The 18,785-nt window shown below is 41.1% G+C and overlaps 1 protein-coding gene across 5 annotated transcripts in view; it reads right to left on the reverse strand.

Annotated features, from left to right (window-relative positions):
- Nucleotides 1-18,785, reverse strand: part of LOC143029901 (L-fucose kinase-like) — a 64,107-nt gene that overhangs the window by 35,023 nt on the left and 10,299 nt on the right. For all 5 annotated transcript variants that reach the window (XM_076193086.1, XM_076193090.1, XM_076193087.1 and 2 more), the window contains 7 exons: nt 14,763-14,982; nt 9,443-9,594; nt 8,299-8,435; nt 7,399-8,198; nt 6,081-6,283; nt 4,720-4,854; nt 4,405-4,578 (listed from right to left, as the gene is read on the reverse strand). In XM_076193086.1, coding sequence (XP_076049201.1) covers nt 4,405-4,578; nt 4,720-4,854; nt 6,081-6,283; nt 7,399-8,198; nt 8,299-8,435; nt 9,443-9,594; nt 14,763-14,982 — 1,821 coding nt within the window. The remainder of the gene's footprint in view (nt 1-4,404; nt 4,579-4,719; nt 4,855-6,080; nt 6,284-7,398; nt 8,199-8,298; nt 8,436-9,442; nt 9,595-14,762; nt 14,983-18,785) is intronic.

Raw genomic sequence — 18,785 nt, forward strand, 5'->3', positions numbered from 1 at the left:
TACACTCCACACCCCTCCACCCTCCCTCTCATCTTAGCACCTCCTGGATGACGGGTCATCCCTGCACCTTGTCCACTGCCCTGGGTAAGAAGCAGTGTCGCAAGACACAGCACATCCACAGCAAGGCCGCTTCATTAAATTGGCGACCCCCCCTCTCTTACCCATGCCATTTGGATGTTTTTTATCTTTTTTCCAGGCTTTGTCTCTCCTGTCTCTAGCCTCACTACACCTTTTGTTAAACCAACACTTTATGTAAATCTCTTTTTGTTTCTTTTTTGGTACCGTAAATATTTGTTAATTCCTTCCTTGTACTTTTCTTTGAATATGTTCCATTTGTCTTCCATCTTTATTTCCTCTTTAGAGAATTTATCCCAGTTTGTGTTTTGGAAAATTTTTCTTAGTTTAACAAAATCCATTTTGTTGTACATTAATCTTCCTTCTCTGTGTTTGTCATTCCTGTCTACATTGTTCTGTTCTTTTAATTCAAACTCTATTAGTATATGGTCACTCTTTCCAACTGGTGTTTGATACTCCATTTTGTTCACAATATCTGGTTCAGAAGCTAATATTAAGTCTAGTTTCGATGGTTCCTCATAGTTTCTATATCTAGTATTTTCCTTAACCCATTGTGTTAGGGTGTATTCAATGGTCATATCCAGTAGAATGTTGCTCCAAAATTCATCTCCCCCTTTAACTATCATTTCTTCCCAGATTATGTCTTTAGCATTAAAATCACCCATGATTACTGATTCCACCCTCTCTCAGTGATTCGTTTAGCACAATCATTGTACATACATACATACATTCCAATATTTTGGAATGTTCACTGTCCAACCACACGTGTTTTTGGTGGTACGTACACTGTTACAAATTTTCTGCTTTTTATCTTTTTGTTAGCAATTTTCATCATAATTAATTCTACATTGCTTTGGCCTTCAATAATCTCAGTCACATTTAGACCCTTTTTGACCAATATCATGACACCTCCTCCCTGCTTTTGTTCTATTTTTCCCCTAGTGGTTGTACAGACCATGTCCCACTATGCTTGTAGATAGAGGTCCTTTCAATTTGTGTTCGAAATTAAATGCCTGAGAAGTATGGTAGGGGTAACTAGGCTGGATAGAGTGAGAAACAAGGTGAGGAGGAGAGCAGGGTGGAAAGGGAGTTGGGAGATAGTGCTCATGAAAGAGTATTGGGATGGTTTGGACAGATGAATAGAATAAGTGAAGACAGATTAGTAAAAGAGGTGTGGAAGACAGAGGTGGAGGGAGTGAACATGAAGGGGTGACCAAGGATAAGATGTTTGGACGGGGTAAAAGAGGCATTGGGAAAGAGGGGAATGTCTGTTAAGGACGGAAGGAAAAAGACAAAAGATAGGGGTGAGTGGAGATGATGCTGTTATGCATGGGTGGGGGATGGGGGGTGAGGGAGTATGTGTGAATGATATTTTGACACAGCCCAAAGGGATCTCTCCCAGTTTTCTCTTTTTCTGCATGAGAGGATGGAGGGGTGGAGAGGTTGCCAATGAAATGAAGCGGTATTGCTGTGGATGTGCTGTGTTTTGCTGCACTACTTCTGACCCAGGGCAGTGGGCAAGATGTAGGAATGACCTGTCATACAGGAGCAGCCAAGAAAAGAGGGAGGGAGGAGTGATAAATGGGAGTGGAGTACGAGGGGAAGAAATGGGTGGGAGTGGATTTATGCCTTTGACATTGGCTACCTCCTTTGTAAGGGGGAAGAGGCTTCTTGTGCAGAAACATGAGAGAGAAACAATGGGTGGTGGATGGGAGAGGAATGGGTAGGAGGTGTGTGCATTGGGCAGCAACCTCCCTTATAATACAGGGAAGAGGCCCTTCATATATTTCTTAAGATTTCTCAAGATTTCTTGTGTAAATAAATTTCATCCAAATGTTATATAAAAAAAAAAAAAAAAAAAAAAAAAGTCATTTTATGTTAAAAGTGCCCTCTCTTTTTATACATACTTATACCAAGGGCTTTTTCCCCCTTACAAGGGAAGTAGCCAAAGTCAACAGGCATAATTCCACTCCCACCCATTCTACCTCCACGAACCACCCCTCCCTCCCTCTCATTCTGCCTCCTCATGGATGACGGGTCATCCTTGCATCCTGCCCACTGCCCCAGGTCAGAAGCAACGCAGCAAGACACAGCCCATCCATAGCGAGGCTGCTTCTTCTAAGTGGTAACCCAGCCCTACTCCATCCCTTCATGCAATAATAATGACATACATACATACATACATATACCAAGGCTTTTTCCCCCTTCCAAGGGAGGTAGCCAAAAAGGGAAAGGCATAAAAACACTCCCACCCATTTCATCCCTAAATACACTCCACACCCCTCCCACCCTTCCTCTCATCTGAGCACCTCCTGGATGACGGGTCATCCCTGCACCCTGCCCACCGCCCTGGGTCAGAAGCAGTGTCGCAAGACACAGTACATCCACAGCAAGGCTGCTTCATTTAATTGGCGACCCCCCCTCTCCGTCCCCCTTTGCATATAAGGAGAGGACGGGGAGAAATCCCTTCAGGCTGCGTCAAAAATTACTCACACATACTACCTCACCCCCCCGCCCATTCCTCCTCATGCAGTCACAACATCATCCATATACAACCATTCTCCACTCACCTCTGTCTTCCGTCCTCTCCCTTCCTTCCTCAACAGACATTCCCCTCTTCCCCAAAGCCCCCTTCACCCCATCCATCCACCTCATCCTAGGACGTCCCCTCATGTTCACTCCCTCCACATCTGCCTTCCATACCTCTTTTACTAGTCTTTCTTCACTCATTCTTTCCATGTGTCCAAACCATCCTAATATTCTTTCATCAACCCTATCTCCCAAATCCTTTTTCACCCCTGTTCTCCTCCTCACCTCCTCATTTCTCACTCTATCTAGCCTAGTAACCCCCACCATACTTCTCAGACACCTCATCTCAAACACATTCAAACTCCTTCTCTCTTCTTCTCTTATGTTCCACGTTTCTGCCCCATACAGTGCTGTTGGCACAATCACTCCTTCATACAGTCTCCTCTTCGCATCCATTCCCAAATGTCTATTTCTCATTACACTCTTTAAACCACCAAGGCATTTACTCGCTTCTCTCAATCTACATTCTACCTCCACCTTCACTCCACCTTTTCCTGCTACACTTGCACCCAATAATAATGACGACAGGGAGAAATCCCTTTGGGCTGCGTCAAAATATCACTTGCACATAACCTCTCCCTAACATCCCTCTATCCTCCACCCACTCGCTTCTATGTATCACAGTATCAGGCACAAACAACTACTCTCCACTCTTGTTATTATAAATTATATAAATAGGATCTTTAAATATCTGAGCTACATAAAAATAAAAAATAAAAAAATAAAAAAATAAATCAAACTCATATGTCAATGCCCACAAAACTAAAGTGGCTACACAAGGAAGAATAACATCCTCACCCCTTTGACTCCACCTGCACTTCCCCCTTTCATTACTACTCCTTTGCTTAACAGTGAAAACTTCACCTCATTTCCTCCTTAACATCACTACCAGTTTATCACCCATTCTGTCACCCTTGCATTTTTCTTGTTGTTCAATATCCTGACAAAGAGCTCTTATAGTTTCATTTATCCCATTCCCCCACTTTTTCCTTGTTCTTACCTTTGCTTTTACTTGGTAGACCAATGGAAAGGTGGGTTGATGGAGTACATAAATCCATAAGAGTTAATGATCAGGATGTCACAGAAGTGAAAATATAAATGGGTGTCTTGGTGGGTTGGAGATCATTCAATCTACTGCTTCAAGTCTCTCTTGCAGAGATCCACAGCTCCAACATAGTCATCGATGGCTACCAGAATGGCCCAGAAATTACTGAAGAAATACTGTATTGTTGTCTGGGTATAGCATGAGCGGGACAATGTAAAATGAGATGTTTTGGGACTTCTGTGTAACAATGACCTGTTCCATGAGAGGAGTACACAATGGATGAAATGGTAATATTGCTAAGAAATAAGATATAATTTTCACTTAGTTTAAGCTATGTTTACACTAGACAAAGTGGTTGGATTCCAACAATTCAGTTGGATTTAATCCAAGGTTGGAGTGCAACCATGGCTTTATGCTGTGGTTACACTCCAACATTGAATGCAATCCAACTGAACTGCTGGAATCCTACCATTCCATTGACTAGTGTAACTGCAGCTTTAGGTGTATAATGCAGGTTGTGAGTTTTAACTTGACCCCCTTATAGGGGGAAAGGGCCTTCGGTATACATATATATCCAGGAAGAAGTACGATGCATGACAGAACTGAAAGAGCTGAGGATGTTCCACTCCTATACACAGCCATTTTACTTTGTGGGTAACAGTGTTTTGGTCTAGTACTAAACAGATCCTGCATACCTTAATGGCAATATTCAAGACAGCCCCTCCCTGTTCATAACAGATAGGAGGTGTATCTGTCCAACCTCCTGATAAATCCAGCCTTGCTGGGCAAGTGGCTTCCACCCAAATCCCTTTAGCTAAGGGCTGTGGTTTAGGCTTCCACATCAGTACTTCAGTTTCAGCAGTTTTTACCTAAAAGAAAATATAGTAATAAATTAGTAAATACATAAATATGAATAAAAATAATTGCTAATACAATATTAGGTTAAATTTTCTTCAAACATTAACTTAGAACCAATGGACAAATTAAAAAAGATGAAAAATTTACTTAACTCTTTGGCTGATCATTATTTGCACTGCCCGTTCATAATGGCGAGCAGCTCGCATTATGTCCTGCACCTTGCCACTCCTTAACCATCTTTTCAAAATTGTCAACATGGCTGACACTCCTTCCTTCATCTTGCCAGCCTGAAGCAGAGCAAATAATACAAGTAATAGTAGAACAGTGAGGTGAAAAATGGTATATGAAAAGAATGATAAACATCTTCAAGTTAAATCTACTACTCCTAGTTCACCACATATTATTTGAGAATCTAACCTCTTCTGTACGAGGCAGCATTTTTCCTTTTATTCTAGCTAGCACCTTGAAAATTATATACAAGCTTGTGCGTGGCTGTTGCCAGCTACTTGAAAACCATTAGTCTCCTGCCTGAGAGACCTGGGGCAACAGACTGATCAACTGATTTGTCAGGGTTAAAAAATTAATCAATTAATTAAATTAAAAAGAAAAAGGAAAAAAGAATATATATACATTCATGAACCAGTTTCAGCATTTTACCTCAAATGAGAACAAACTAACTCAGGGATGGATAACCCCTGTGGGCCAGATCCAGCCTGCAGGGATATATTTTACAGCCCAAGTGGAGAATAAATAAATAATATGACTGCTGATTGGGATACTTGCTGGCTAAACAGTTTAGAGCATTATTATTTGGGACACAGGTCAGGAACAGAGGTGATTGAATCTGCCTGGCAACAAGGGAGTTTGTAGCATGGGTACACTATATTAAATCCCCTGCCTCAAAAAAGTCCTCTACAAGGAGGCACAATCCTATTTCTCTGAGTGGGGGAGTTTGTAATGTTAAACCCAACCATAATTGCAATTAGCTTGGTTTAATGCTGATGTTCTGATGCAGCTGCAAAATTCTTGCTTAATGTGAGCAAGGCCCTTGGTATGAAAAAGGTTCCCTATTCCTGATTTAACCCTTCCACGTCAGATAATATAATGAAGTTTTGGTTGTCAGGCTCTGTTGTGAGCAAGTTACACATATGACTAGCAGTGTGCCCTGGGGGCATGTGCTGAGATGGAAGGAGTGGATGAATAGGTCTACCGGAGTGGGTGTGTGCTATGACTCAGCCACCCCCTTTACAAGGGGAGAAGGCTAATAGTACACATATTCTGATTAACTCCTCTTACTTATTCAGTTTCGGATAGACCTCTTGGATGGAAAATTTCAACATTCACTAAAGTTATGCCCCTACATATTTTATATTAGTTTATGTCAGACACTTTTACTTGGCTTACCTGATGCTACTATATAAAAAGGGTTAAAAACTTAATCAATTAATTAAATTAAAAAGAAAAAGGAAAAAAAGAATATATATACATTCATGAACCAGTTTCAGCATTTTACCTCTAAATATTTGAGAGCTGTGGTCCATTCCTTGTTGGCAGCAGGGCCACTTCTCAGCCCACCCTTGGGGCCTGCCATGCACCCTAGCAGTTCAGAGATGTGTGCATAAAGTCGGGCAGTAGATAGCGTGGGGCCCTCCTCAGTAGTACTAAGCAAAAGATCATGCAAGGCTTCAAGAAGGTTCATACATGCTTCATTTCCACCTAAATGAAATAGAGTTCTGTAGTTACTTTAAATACATTAACAACAATATTACTGTAAGAATAAATACATTAATAAAAGGACTGCTATTTCAAAATTGCCATTTTTCCCCACCAATCTACCAATACCTACAAGTATGAGGGTATGGAAAAAATCCTGGTCCCTTCCCTTCTATCACACCTAACATTCACTCCTTCCCAGTAAGACTATACAGTACACAGACTGCAACTTAACCATTTTCTGGGCAACAGTGTCTATATGGAGCAATGATGGGTACCTGCAAGAGGCAGTCCTACTAGTCATGTCAGAATTAATTATTTCCCTGCCATCCATCAGCTCCATTTAAAGGTACAGCCCTAAAGGACTAACACTTGACCTCTACATCAGGCCTTCAACTTCTTGTCAAGTTCCCATTGTATTTCTTCCACATTTTCACAAGGAGAGCTGACCTGTAAATGCTCCCCTCCTATCACTATAAGTTGGTGACTGAGAAACAGTTCAACACTAATACAGTGTATTGCCCCAGTTCTCTCTAGTATGAGACTGATGACACTCAGGAAGCCAGCCACAACCACCAGTTCAGCCTAAAGTCACTCAATGAAGAAAGTTTGTCCTCCTGTCTAGCATGAGTGTTAGGACAGTGTAGTACAAGGTGCTCTGTATAACGAGTGCACCTGAAGGGCAACTGGAGTTTGTTGCCAGGCCAATTCTGTGTTGGTATTGCTTTAGTGCAGGGTAGTGACCTGAATGTAGGCATACAAGTACAACTCTTGCTTGTCTTGGGAGTGATTTCTCATTTGGACCGACTTCTGGGGGAGTTTAGTGAAGTATGAAATTTTGTAGTCTACTGCAAAAATTTTGCTTTGTAATCTAAGTGTGAATGTTTCTGTTCCTCTTCTCCTCCTATTACTCATAGAGATACTTATGGAATGGTCCAAGAACTGTTACTGGTTGTTGTGGGGCCACACACTTCCAATCAAGACAGTTCAAGCTACAACTGATCAACCGAGTCTACAGTAAATACTTCAATAACAAACTCACAACCCAGAATCATCAAATATCAGAAGAAAAAAAAACTCAAGTCTTGATCAAGGAACCTTTCTTAAAGTAAACTTACTCTGGCAAGCAAAAATAAAGTATGGTTGTAAAGAACAACCACGCACAGTGTCCTTGGTCCTTGACATCAGTTCCCTCAAGCGAGCTGTGAATATTTCATCTTTGCAGAGAAGTAACACATCTAGATTATGTGCCCCAATTACTTCCCTCAGGGACACCCTCTCTGTGTTGATCCAGTCCTTACTTGCTGGGCTTTGCATAGAGGCCAGGTTATGAAGCACTCTAATCTGCTGGACTATATTTGAGCATTTTTCATACAATTTTGCATTGTACAGGTTTCTTTCCAATTCAGGTGTTGTACTTGGCCAAAGGTAACAAGGCTTGAGGTTAGTTTTGGTGAAGAAATCCTCCCAACTCTGATTAAACACTGTAGCTCTATTATTACTGTATGGAACAAGAATATGATCACTGATACCATAGCAGGTGACAATCTCAGATTCTTCATAATTGTAACCTTGCCAAAGGAGGTCTGACCCCAGATGCAATTCAACAGGAAAACCTTGAATGTACAACCCATTGATAACATTTCCTTCGGAGTGAAGAATCACCTTGGGACCAATCCAAGAATTTATGAGGTAATTCTTGCTATGTTGACCTTCAGGCATTATGGTTCCTTCTAGAAGGGAATCTACAATCACAGTATTGTCTAACTTCTCTGTATAGAAATGGTTGCTTTGGGTAGGCAGGACGGCACTCATGACTGGAGCGAAGGAGGCTGACTGCCCGAGATAGTTGTACTGACATCCAGAGAGACTTTCATGCCTACTACTCAAGCCTTGTAATATTCTCCACATCTGTAACCTGCAAGCATACCAAAGAATCACTTAAAATACTTAATAAACACAAAAACAGTAATGCCAATTATCAAGTGCAGTGAGAGACAGAATGAAGAATACTTTACCTTGCATTTGTTACACCTGAATCCACTTTAGAAATGCCTAACACCTTGTTATATTCCATCACAAATTTTCCTTCAACATACTCCTCCATAGTGACTTGGGAACTTAATGGAAGAAGAAGATCGAAATACAAAGAAATCTGAAACAGAAGAAGAAAAAAATTCATAAAAATTTAATATAGGATAAGGGAGAAGTGAATCCCATAGCAAGAGACGGAACCAGTGTCACTATGAGAGACAAAGGGCAGAAGACAACAGACTAGGGAGCAATGAAAAAGGATAAGTTTGGGAGAGAGTAAGGCTGGGAAAGGGAAGGGTAAGACTAGGAAAAGTAAGGGTAGGTTATGGTAGGGTAAGTAAGAGGGAGGGGGAGGGGGTAGAGAGGGAGAAGAAAGGGAGGGGAGGGGCAAGAGATATGGGAAGAGTAAGAGAGAGGGAAGGGAGGGGTAAGGGAAAGTGAAGAGAGGGGGAAGGGTAACAGGAAGGATAAGGAGAAGAATAAGGTAAGAGATAAGGGGAGGGGGACAAGAAGAGGGAAAAGGGAAAGGGAAGGAAAGGGAAGGAATGGGAAGGAATGGGAAGGAATGGGAAGGGAAGGGAAGGAATGGGAAGGGAAGGAATGGGAAGGGAAGGGAAGGGAAGGGAAGGGAAGGGAAGGGAAGGGAAGGGAAGGAAAGGGAAGAGAATGGGTAGAGCAAGGGAGGGGATGGAGAGGTGCTGGGGAAGCATTAGGTATGGAGGAAGAGGGATTGGGGAAGTATTGGGGAAGGTAAGAGAGAGGTTGAGAACAGATGGAGAGAGGTTGGTGAGAGATGAAGATTGGGTGAGGTGGGGAGGATGAAGGGGAAACAATAGATGAAAGGTTGGGGAGGTGTTGTAAAGGAAATACTGGAGACGATGGGGTTGGGCAAGGTCAAGGGCAAGGGCGGGGAAATTTTTTAAAGGATCAGGAAAAGATTGGTGAGAGGAAGGGATGAAGAAGAAGTGGGGAAGGGGTAGAGAAAAGTTGGACAGAATAGAAGGGTTCACTGAAAGTATACAAGACTAAAAAAAAGAAAAAAAAATCAACAAAAATTAAACCTTAACATTCCAAGCAGTTCATAAACATTTGTGCATTTGCTTATTGTAAGTAAGCCTACCAATTCACCTGTAAGGGGTTCAAGCCACTGTCGATACCATAGTACGTGCAACGATCAAGTGGTGAGATGGCACTAAAGGAAACCAGCTTCTCACTTAAAGCTGGACTCAGGTACACCAATCCAGAGATCACGTCCACTTTTCCATCTTTTGAAAGCTCCCCTAGAAGGAGTAGAATATGTGACAAAAAGAAGTGCTTTAGTGTTTTTAATTAATATACTAGACAAACAAATTTCACAGTTTCTTTCTATCTATGATGGTGATGTGTCAATAAAGAGAGTTGATAGTAAATACAGTGTTTAGGAAGAAAGTCAAGTATAAGTAAACATGGGAGAGGGTGATGGATGGAAGGGTGGTAGATAGGGCATTAATAGACTATATGGTGGTAACTAGGAGAGTAGTAGGAAGAGTTAAGAATGTACATATTCTATGGGGAGAAAGTGGGGAAATATCAGATCTGGTGGAAGGTAAGTTGAGAGTGGAGAAAGAGGAAAAGGACGGAAGGTTTTTTGTGCTTAAAGTAAACTGCTTAAATGAGAAAGAGAAGGAGAAGGCGTACAAGAAGAAGCTGAGAGAGGAGTGGGAAGGAGTGAAGGATAGAGCAGAACTCAGAATGGAGGAGGAATATGGATGGTTCAAGGAGGGTCACAAGGTGTGCAAAGATGGTGTGTGGAACAAGGAGGACAGGAGGAAATAGGAGGAAGGGTAGTGAGTGGTGGGATGAGGAAGCAAAGAAGGTTGCTGAAGAGAAGAAACAAGCATTCACAGATTGGTTACAAAATAGGACAAGAGAATCATGAGAGGTATAAAGAAAAGAGAAGTAAAGCATAAGGTAAAGGATGCAGAGGAGAGCAGATGTGAAATGGAGTAAAAGTATGACAGAAAATTTGAAAGTAATAAAAAGATGTTTTGGAAAGAAAGGAAGAGGAGGTGAATCAAGCAGAAGAAAAGGTAAAAGGTACAGATGGAGAGATGATAATAGAAGAGAAGGCAATACTTGTAAGAGGAAGATGGGCAGAGTATTTTAGGGAGTGATTGTGCCAACAGGACTGTATGGGGCAGAAACATGGAACATAAGAGAGGAAGAGAGGAGTTTGTATGTGTTTGAGATAAGATGTCTGAGAAGTATAATAGGGGTTACTAGGCTGGATAGAGTGAGAAATAAGGAGGTGAGGAGAAGAACGGGGGTGGAAAGGGAGTTGGGAGACAGGGTTGATGACAGAGTATTGGTCATGGTTTGGACACATGGAAAGAATGAGTGAAGAAAGACTAGTAAAAGAGGTATGGAAGGTAGATGTGTAGGGAGTGAACATGAGGGGGCGACCTAGGATGCGATGGATGGATGGGGTGAAAGGGGCTTTGGGGAAGAGGGGAATATCTGTTGAGGAAGTACGGGAGAGGATAGAAGACAGGGATGAGTGGAAAATGGTTGTATATGGATGATGTTGTGATGCACGAGGTGGAATGGGTGGGGGGATGGGGGGTGAGGTAATATGTGCGAGAAAAATTTAACACAGCCCAAAGGGATTTCTCCCCATCTTCTCCTTTTCTGCATGTGGGGACGGAGAGGGGGGGGTGGCTGATTTAATGAAGCGGCCTTGCTGTGGATGTGCTGTGTCTTGTGACACTGCTTCTGATGCAGGCCAGTGGGCGAGATGCAGGGATAACCTGTCATCAAGGAGCCAAGATAAGAGGGAGGGAGGTGAATGGGAGCGGAGTATGTGGGGATGGAATGGGTGGAGGTGGATTTTATGCCTTTGTTTTTTGACTACCTCCCTTGTAAGGAGGAAAAAGCCTTTGGTACATGTATTTCTATCTCTTTGCCACAGCTTATTCGATATCCATTTTACAAAAAAATATAGGCTACATTAGGACTTCAGCATAATGTTTATGTATGAGAAAGAGGCATTAGGGAAACCATCTTCAGTACAGTAAAAGATAGAAAATAGACACATAAGATCCATTAGTATGAGATCAGAGAACACCAAGAGGACATACAGACATATTTCTTGAAAGATGTTAAGAAATCCCACTTTCCACACATACATCAATTTAAAGAAACAATTCACACAGACAACAAATGAATTAAAAGCAACTCTTAATAAATGAAAATATAGAAATTGAACCCCATGAGCATAGCTCCAATCTTGTATAATACAAATGAGTACAAAAAATCAACATTCAAAGAGTTTTCAGTCAATATAATTGCTACCACTGGTACATCCAAAACCTATTAAAGCAAAATGTCTGTCTTCTTTACATTTACTCCATGCAAAATAATTAATAAAAAGGGACAATGACAGAGGACAGAATGAAGTGGTCTTGAGAGATTTCTGTTGGAGACAATCATCTCCCTGTTGCTCATCTTCAAAAACCCATCAATAGCTTCACCTCTTTATGAATGTGCAACCCTAGAGGGATGACATTTGTCCCTGGACCATACAAAAAAAAAAATAATACATACATATACCAAGGCTTTTTTCCCCTTTCAAGGGAGGTAGCCAAAAAGGGGAAGGCATAAAAACACTCCCACCCATTTCATCCCTAAATACACTCCACACCCCTCCCACCCTCCCTCTCATCTGAGCACCTCCTGGATGACGGGTCATCCCTGCACCTTGCCCACTGCCCTGGGTTAGAAGCAGTGCCGCAAAACACAGCACATCCACAGCAAGGCCGCTTCATTTAATCGGCGACCCCCCCTCTCCGTCCCCCCTTGCATATAAGGAGAGGACGGGAAGAAATCCCTTCGGGCTGCGTCAAAATTTGCTCACACATACTACCTCACCCCCCACCCCCCTGCCCATTCCTCCTCATGCAATCACAACATCATCCATATACAACCATTCTCCACTCACCTCTGTCTTCCGTCCTCTCCCTTCCTTCCTCAACAGACATTCCCCTCTTCCCCAAAGCCCCCTTCACCCCATCCATCCACCTCATCCTAGGACGTCCCCTCATGTTCACTCCCTCCACATCTGCCTTCCATACCTCTTTTACTAGTCTTTCTTCACTCATTCTTTCCATGTGTCCAAACCATCCTAATATTCTTTCATCAACCCTATCTCCCAGCTCCTTTTTCACCCCTGTTCTCCTCCTCACCTCCTCATTTCTCACTCTATCCAGCCTAGTAACCCCCACCATACTATTATAAAAAATAATAATAATAAAATAAAATAAAAATAAATAAATATATACATATACCAAAGGCTTTTCCCCCCTTAAAAAGCAAAAAAATATATATATATTAAAATCCACTCCCACCCATTTCATCCCCACATACTCCACTCTTATTCACCCCCCTGCCTCCCTCTTATCTTGGCTCCTACTGGATGACAGGTCATCCCTGCATCTTGACCACTACCCTGGGTCAGAAGCAGTGTCACAAGACACAGCACATCCACAGCAAGGCTGCTTCATTAAATCGGTGAACCCCTTCTCCATCCCCTCATGCAGAAAAAGAAAAGACAGGGAGAAATCCCTTCAGGCTGCATCAGATTATTTTTCCACACATACTCCCTCACCACCCATCACCAAACCACTCCCCATCATGCATCAGAGCATCATCCATACACAACCATTCTCCATTCACCACTATCTTCTGTCTTTTCCCATCCTTCTCCATGCCCCCCTCACCCCATCCATCCATCTCATCCTTGGTTGCCCCCTCATGTTCACTCCTTCCACCTCTGCCTTCCACACCTCTTTTACTAATCTTTCTTCACTCATTCTTTCCATGTGTCCAAACCATCCTTATACTCTTTCATCCTTTCATCTACCCTATCTCCCAACTCCCTTTCCTCCTCCTCACCTCCTCATTTCTCACTCTATCTAGCCTAGTAAACCCTGTCATACTTCTCAAGCGCCTCATCTCAAACACATTCAAACTCTTCCTCTCTTCTTCTCTTATGTTCCATATTTCTGCCCCATACAGTGCTGTTGGCCCAATCACTCCTTCATACAATCTCCTCTTAGCATCCATTCCCAAATGTTTATTTCATACTACACTTTTCAATCCACCAAGGCATTTACTTGCTTCTCTCAATCGACATTCTACCTCCACCTCCACTCCACTTCTCCCTTTCCTTATCTAAAACTATCCACTTCCTCCAGTCTTTCCCTTAATAGTCACTTCCAGCCTGCTGCCACTTTCTCCCCTTGTACATGTCATCACTTTACTTTTACCCACATTTATCTTCAACTTCCTTTTTTCACACACCTTCCCAAACTCTTTCACTAACTTCCTCAACCCTCCTCTGATACTGCTACAAGCACTGTGTCATCAGCAAACAACAATTGGCTTATCTCCCAGTTTTCTCCATTTCCTTTAACCATCTTCAATCCCTGACCCATTACCCTTACACCATCCCATCCATGTATAAATTGAACAGCAAACAACAACTTGCTGACGTCCCATTTTTCTCCATTTCCTTTAACCATCTCCAATCCCTGACCCATTACCCTTGCATTTACCTCTCACACCACCCCATCCATGTATAAATTGAACAGCCAAGGCAACATAACACATCCCTGGCAAAGTCCCACCTTTACCTCAAACCACTCACTTTCTCCATTTCTGATTCTAACACAAGCTCTACTACTCTTGTAAAAAATCTTGACTGCTCTTATTAGCTTACCTCCTGTCTCATATATCTACAATACCTCCCACTATGCCTTCTGTCTACCCTGTCATAAACCTTTTCCAAATCCATAAAGGCCCAAAAACATCCTTACCTCTTCCTAAAGCTTTCTCACATATGTCTTAACACAAAACCCTGACACATGCAACCCCTACCCAAGTTAAATTCACACTGTTCCCCACCAATTATTCCCTAAAGGTAAAAATTTCACAAAAACATTGATATTTCTTCTCGGAGACATTTATGGAAGGATCCAATGACCCTAGAGGTGCTTCCACTATGTCTATACCAAACCCACAACTGCTCTCCATTAAGTTCAAGGATAGCTGATAAGCAGTGAATGCTACCGTAGTGCTACAAGCTCATGCCATAGAAACATTCCCACACTAATACAACATGAGTGAACAGTAAAATATTTCTTCCCAGAGATTTATCACTCCAACAGCCATTGCCAGCCTCACAGATTTCCAATTAGTAAAATTACAGGCAACAGTTATAATCATCATTAAAGAAAAAAAACAACTAAATGAAGAAAGCAATTGGACATTAACAGACAAAATTATATAGTGAAAATGGAAAAGCTGTGAAGAATTATGAGCCAGGATGAATAGGACAAGATAAGTTCTGAAATAATAAATAATAATTCAGTTACAACACACCAAAAGAAGTAACAGTGCCAGTTATACCCACCAAGTCTGTCAGAACCCAGTCTGTACTCCAGGCATGTCACTCTCTTCTCTTCATCACTTAATACCACTCCATGCAATCTTGCTTGCTCTACTTCTACAGGCACAGTGAGGATGAGTGCACCATCTACATTGCTTGTATCAATAGCAATCATATCAGCTTCCATGAGAAGAAAAGCATCAACTGTTGTTATCCACACTCCACTAGAACTTTTACTACTAATCTGTTAACAAATTATAAAAATAAATGTATATAAAAACAATATCAAATATACACAAATTATCAAACAAATACAGTATATACTAATTACTCAACAATACAGTAATCCACACATCTATGAAAACATGTTTATGCTGAATATAAACGACATGGGCAGAAGGCATCAATCTGGTCAGGTCAAGCAGGGATAGCTCCTCCAAACAGAGATAGTGAGTGGTTGTGATACAGTGATCAATGTCGAAGTATTATCTCTACATAGTAGAATTGTAGCCTTAGAGGAAGCTGTTGCACACGTTATAGAGTAGAACTGAATTCAAGGCCCAAAACACGGACAACAAACTGTGTTTGAAAACAGAGTGGAAAAGTGACCAGGAAAACATGGGGAGGTGGAGGAAAGCCCTCACCAGGCCCACTTGAATGCAGGTACTTTTCCAAAGCTCTCACAGGACAACAAAAAGAAACAAAGGAGTTGCAACTATTTTGGTACTATTTACCATGACTTTAGCAAAATGTTTGACAATGCGCCCCATCAGAGACTACTACATAAAGTCAAAGCCCATGGCAAAGGAGGAAAAGTGAATGGATTAGAGTATGGATCAGTGACTGAAAACAAGAGGTCACCATTAAAAGTGTAAAATCCAAAAGGGAAGTGTTTCTAGTGGAGTTCCCAAGGAATTAGTTCTGGGTCCCTTGTTGTTCATTATGTATATAAACAACTTGGACAATGGGTTTATTTTTTATGTTAGTAAGTTTGCAAACAACACTAAAATAGGACACCAAATTTGTCAACACTGGGATACTGCAGGAAGATCATAAATTTTTTTTCACATCATCAGTGAAATGGCAAATTCAACATCTCAAAGTGGAGTTCCCAAGGTTTACTTAACCCAGAAAGCAGATATAGCTTAGATAACACCTTTATTAGAGAAAATGAGTGCAAAAGGGACTTGGGAGTGCTAGTGAGTCCTGACCTTAAGTCCAGGAAACAGTGCAATAATGCCAGGAATAGAACTAACAGAGCCTTAGGTCTCATTGCTAGGACAGTTACAAATTAAAGTGACGAAGTTATCTTGTATTAGTTTGACCCATCTTTGACTACATAGTTCAGTTTTGGTCTCCGTCCTATGGAGTGGTTATTAATTCACTAGAATTAGCACTGAGGAGAATGACCATAATGATATATGGGCTCAAATTTACATTACAAGGACATCCTTGGGCACCTTAATTTACACTCTCTGGAAAGATGCAGGGTGATCCAATAGAGGTGTTCAAGTCTAGGGTTTTAGCAAGGGAGATGCAAAGTCATCTTATAAAGACAACAGGGCAGGACCTGTAGTAATGGATTTCAATTGGACAAATTTAGATTTAACCAGTACAGCATTGGAGCCAAAACCGATTTTTTTTTTAATTGCTTAAATCAACTCAAATGATGTAAAACCAACAAATCTTGCTTATTTTGATTCACCTTGGCCTAGAAGTGGAGAAACTGGGTCGATTTTGTCAAGATATGCGAGTGAAAGTTGGTAGAACATCAGTAGACTTTCTTTCGCTCCTCACGCAGATTGAACAAGGTCGTATTTTTCAGGGAAGCTTCGTTAAAATTTCAGAGTGAAGAAATTTGACATTTATGATGTTTGAGGTCAATATACAGTCACCCATAATAGCCTGACACTTACAGAAGACGTGTTTATAAATAGTTTTTGTGGATTACAGACGCTCCTCAACTTACGTTTTAGTTACGTTCCGAAAGGCCGAACGTAAGTTGAAAATGAACGTAAGTTGTTACTGTACTATACATCGGTAAATTCTATTACCGTATCTTATAAAACACCCCTAAATCATTAATTAAACACATAACATTGTAAAATAATAACATTAATTTCAAATAGATTAAATTCAAGCAACATAAATTGAGATGGTGGAGGAGGAGGGGGAGGAGGAGGAGGCAAGGCATGTTCAGTTTGTCGTCTGCGCAATGTAAACAATGGACGCAGTGTCGTGCGCAAGTATCGTTTGAACTACGGAGAGCGCGGTAAACTAAAAAATTCACTAAAAAAAAAAAAATTAATTTTTTTTACCGTCAGTTCAAACGTAAAATCGAAAAAACGTAAAACGAATAAACGAAAGTAGAGGAGCGTCTGTATTTTGCAAATATTTATCACTTTATGTGGTAATTTTTTTTCTTTTTTTATAATTTCATGGAGGATTGGTGATTGTGGTGTTTCTTATTGTTTTGGTAAATGTTTTAGTAAGCATCCATCACACCTTTACTGCCTGGCCACATTTTGTATTACACATTTATTACAAAAATTGGCAGTGCAAAATTGGCAGTTCTATACTTCTGAATATGTACTAAATAGCACCTGCCTAACTGTCAAAGTACAACTTCACCTCCTCATAATTCATTTCATACACCAGAGTTGCCTAAATTACATCCTAAAGGCTGATTTTATACCCCCAAGTTACCCAAAAAAATTGCTGCTGGGGTTGCCAGTTTTGTCAATAAATAAAAAAATTTGGGTGTCTTGTAGTCAATGGATAGGGCTACTAGGTCATTACCACAGATTTGGCCCTTGACGTAATGCCTATTTTTGTCAATTTTTTTTTATTTATGGCATACAATATATGTCACTAACGCTGTAGGGGTTAAGAAGGAAATAGGCAAGAGCAGGTTTACCAATAAAGTGGTCAAATGGAATAGACTTAGTAACCATGTAGTAAGCACTAAAACTATCAGTTGTTTTAAGAGAAGGTTAGATAAATTTATGGATGGGGATGATAGGTGGTAATGGACATGGAACTGCCTAGTGTAGGCCTTATGGTCTCTTTCTGTCTCCTTCATTCTTACACTCTTATGTTCTTACCACCAATATTCTTATACAAAACCATTTGTTTCTTATTTCCACTGGGCAAAGACCAACATCAGGAACCTACAAGTGGTGATACTCCAAGAAGGATGTAACCGAGAAGTATTTCCTTGCTGTCTGTCTTCAAAACCCATCAACATCCTTATCTTTCATCTGGAGGTAATCAACCCAGAGGAATTAACACCAGCTCTGGACAAGGCCCATGAACTCTCTCTATCAACTCTGACTATACTTCCTCCACCATATGGGGAGCTGAATTTCAGTAACTGCTCCCCTCCTCCTACTATAAACTGGCAACATAAAAACAATCCCACACTTATACAACACAGACAATCATTCCACTTATGGGCTGAATCAGTGGCTGTGGTCAGGTTCCTGTAGGTCACAGGTTTCCCAATGGATTGACTAGATAACTGGGAAATGTATCAATAGTCTAACCTCTTCACTCCGGGGCACATCGCACGTCTGGCAGCATTAGCTGCCCGACGTGCGATGTTGCGTCATAATAATCGCATTATAAAAAATAAAGTCAGTGCTCAATCTTTCGTTCTCTTTCACCTGTGAATTTTGATAACCATAGAAAATATGATGAAGCCAGTTTAGAGAGAATGGAGGTTACGTAGGTACGACTACAATAAATATAATCAAGACGCCGACGTTGGCATCATCGCGTACCCACTTGCAACTCATGACACCTACGTAGGCGTCACCGTATGGAAGTGGTTAATTAGGAAATTCATATCTATACCAGGTTCAACATACTAAAAAGTTGATTTATCAATATAACATAATTGTAGTATATACATATATCAAGGGTTTTTCCCCCTTACAAGGAAGGTAGTCAAAGGCATAAATCCACTCCCACCCATTTCATCCCCCCATACTCCACTCCTATTCATCACACCTCCCTCCCTCTTTTCTTGGCTCCTCCTGGATGATG

This window comes from Oratosquilla oratoria, chromosome 11, assembly GCF_046742065.1.
Source record: "Oratosquilla oratoria isolate Oo_2021 chromosome 11, ASM4674206v1, whole genome shotgun sequence".
Classification (NCBI taxonomy): Eukaryota; Metazoa; Arthropoda; class Malacostraca; order Stomatopoda; family Squillidae; genus Oratosquilla; species Oratosquilla oratoria.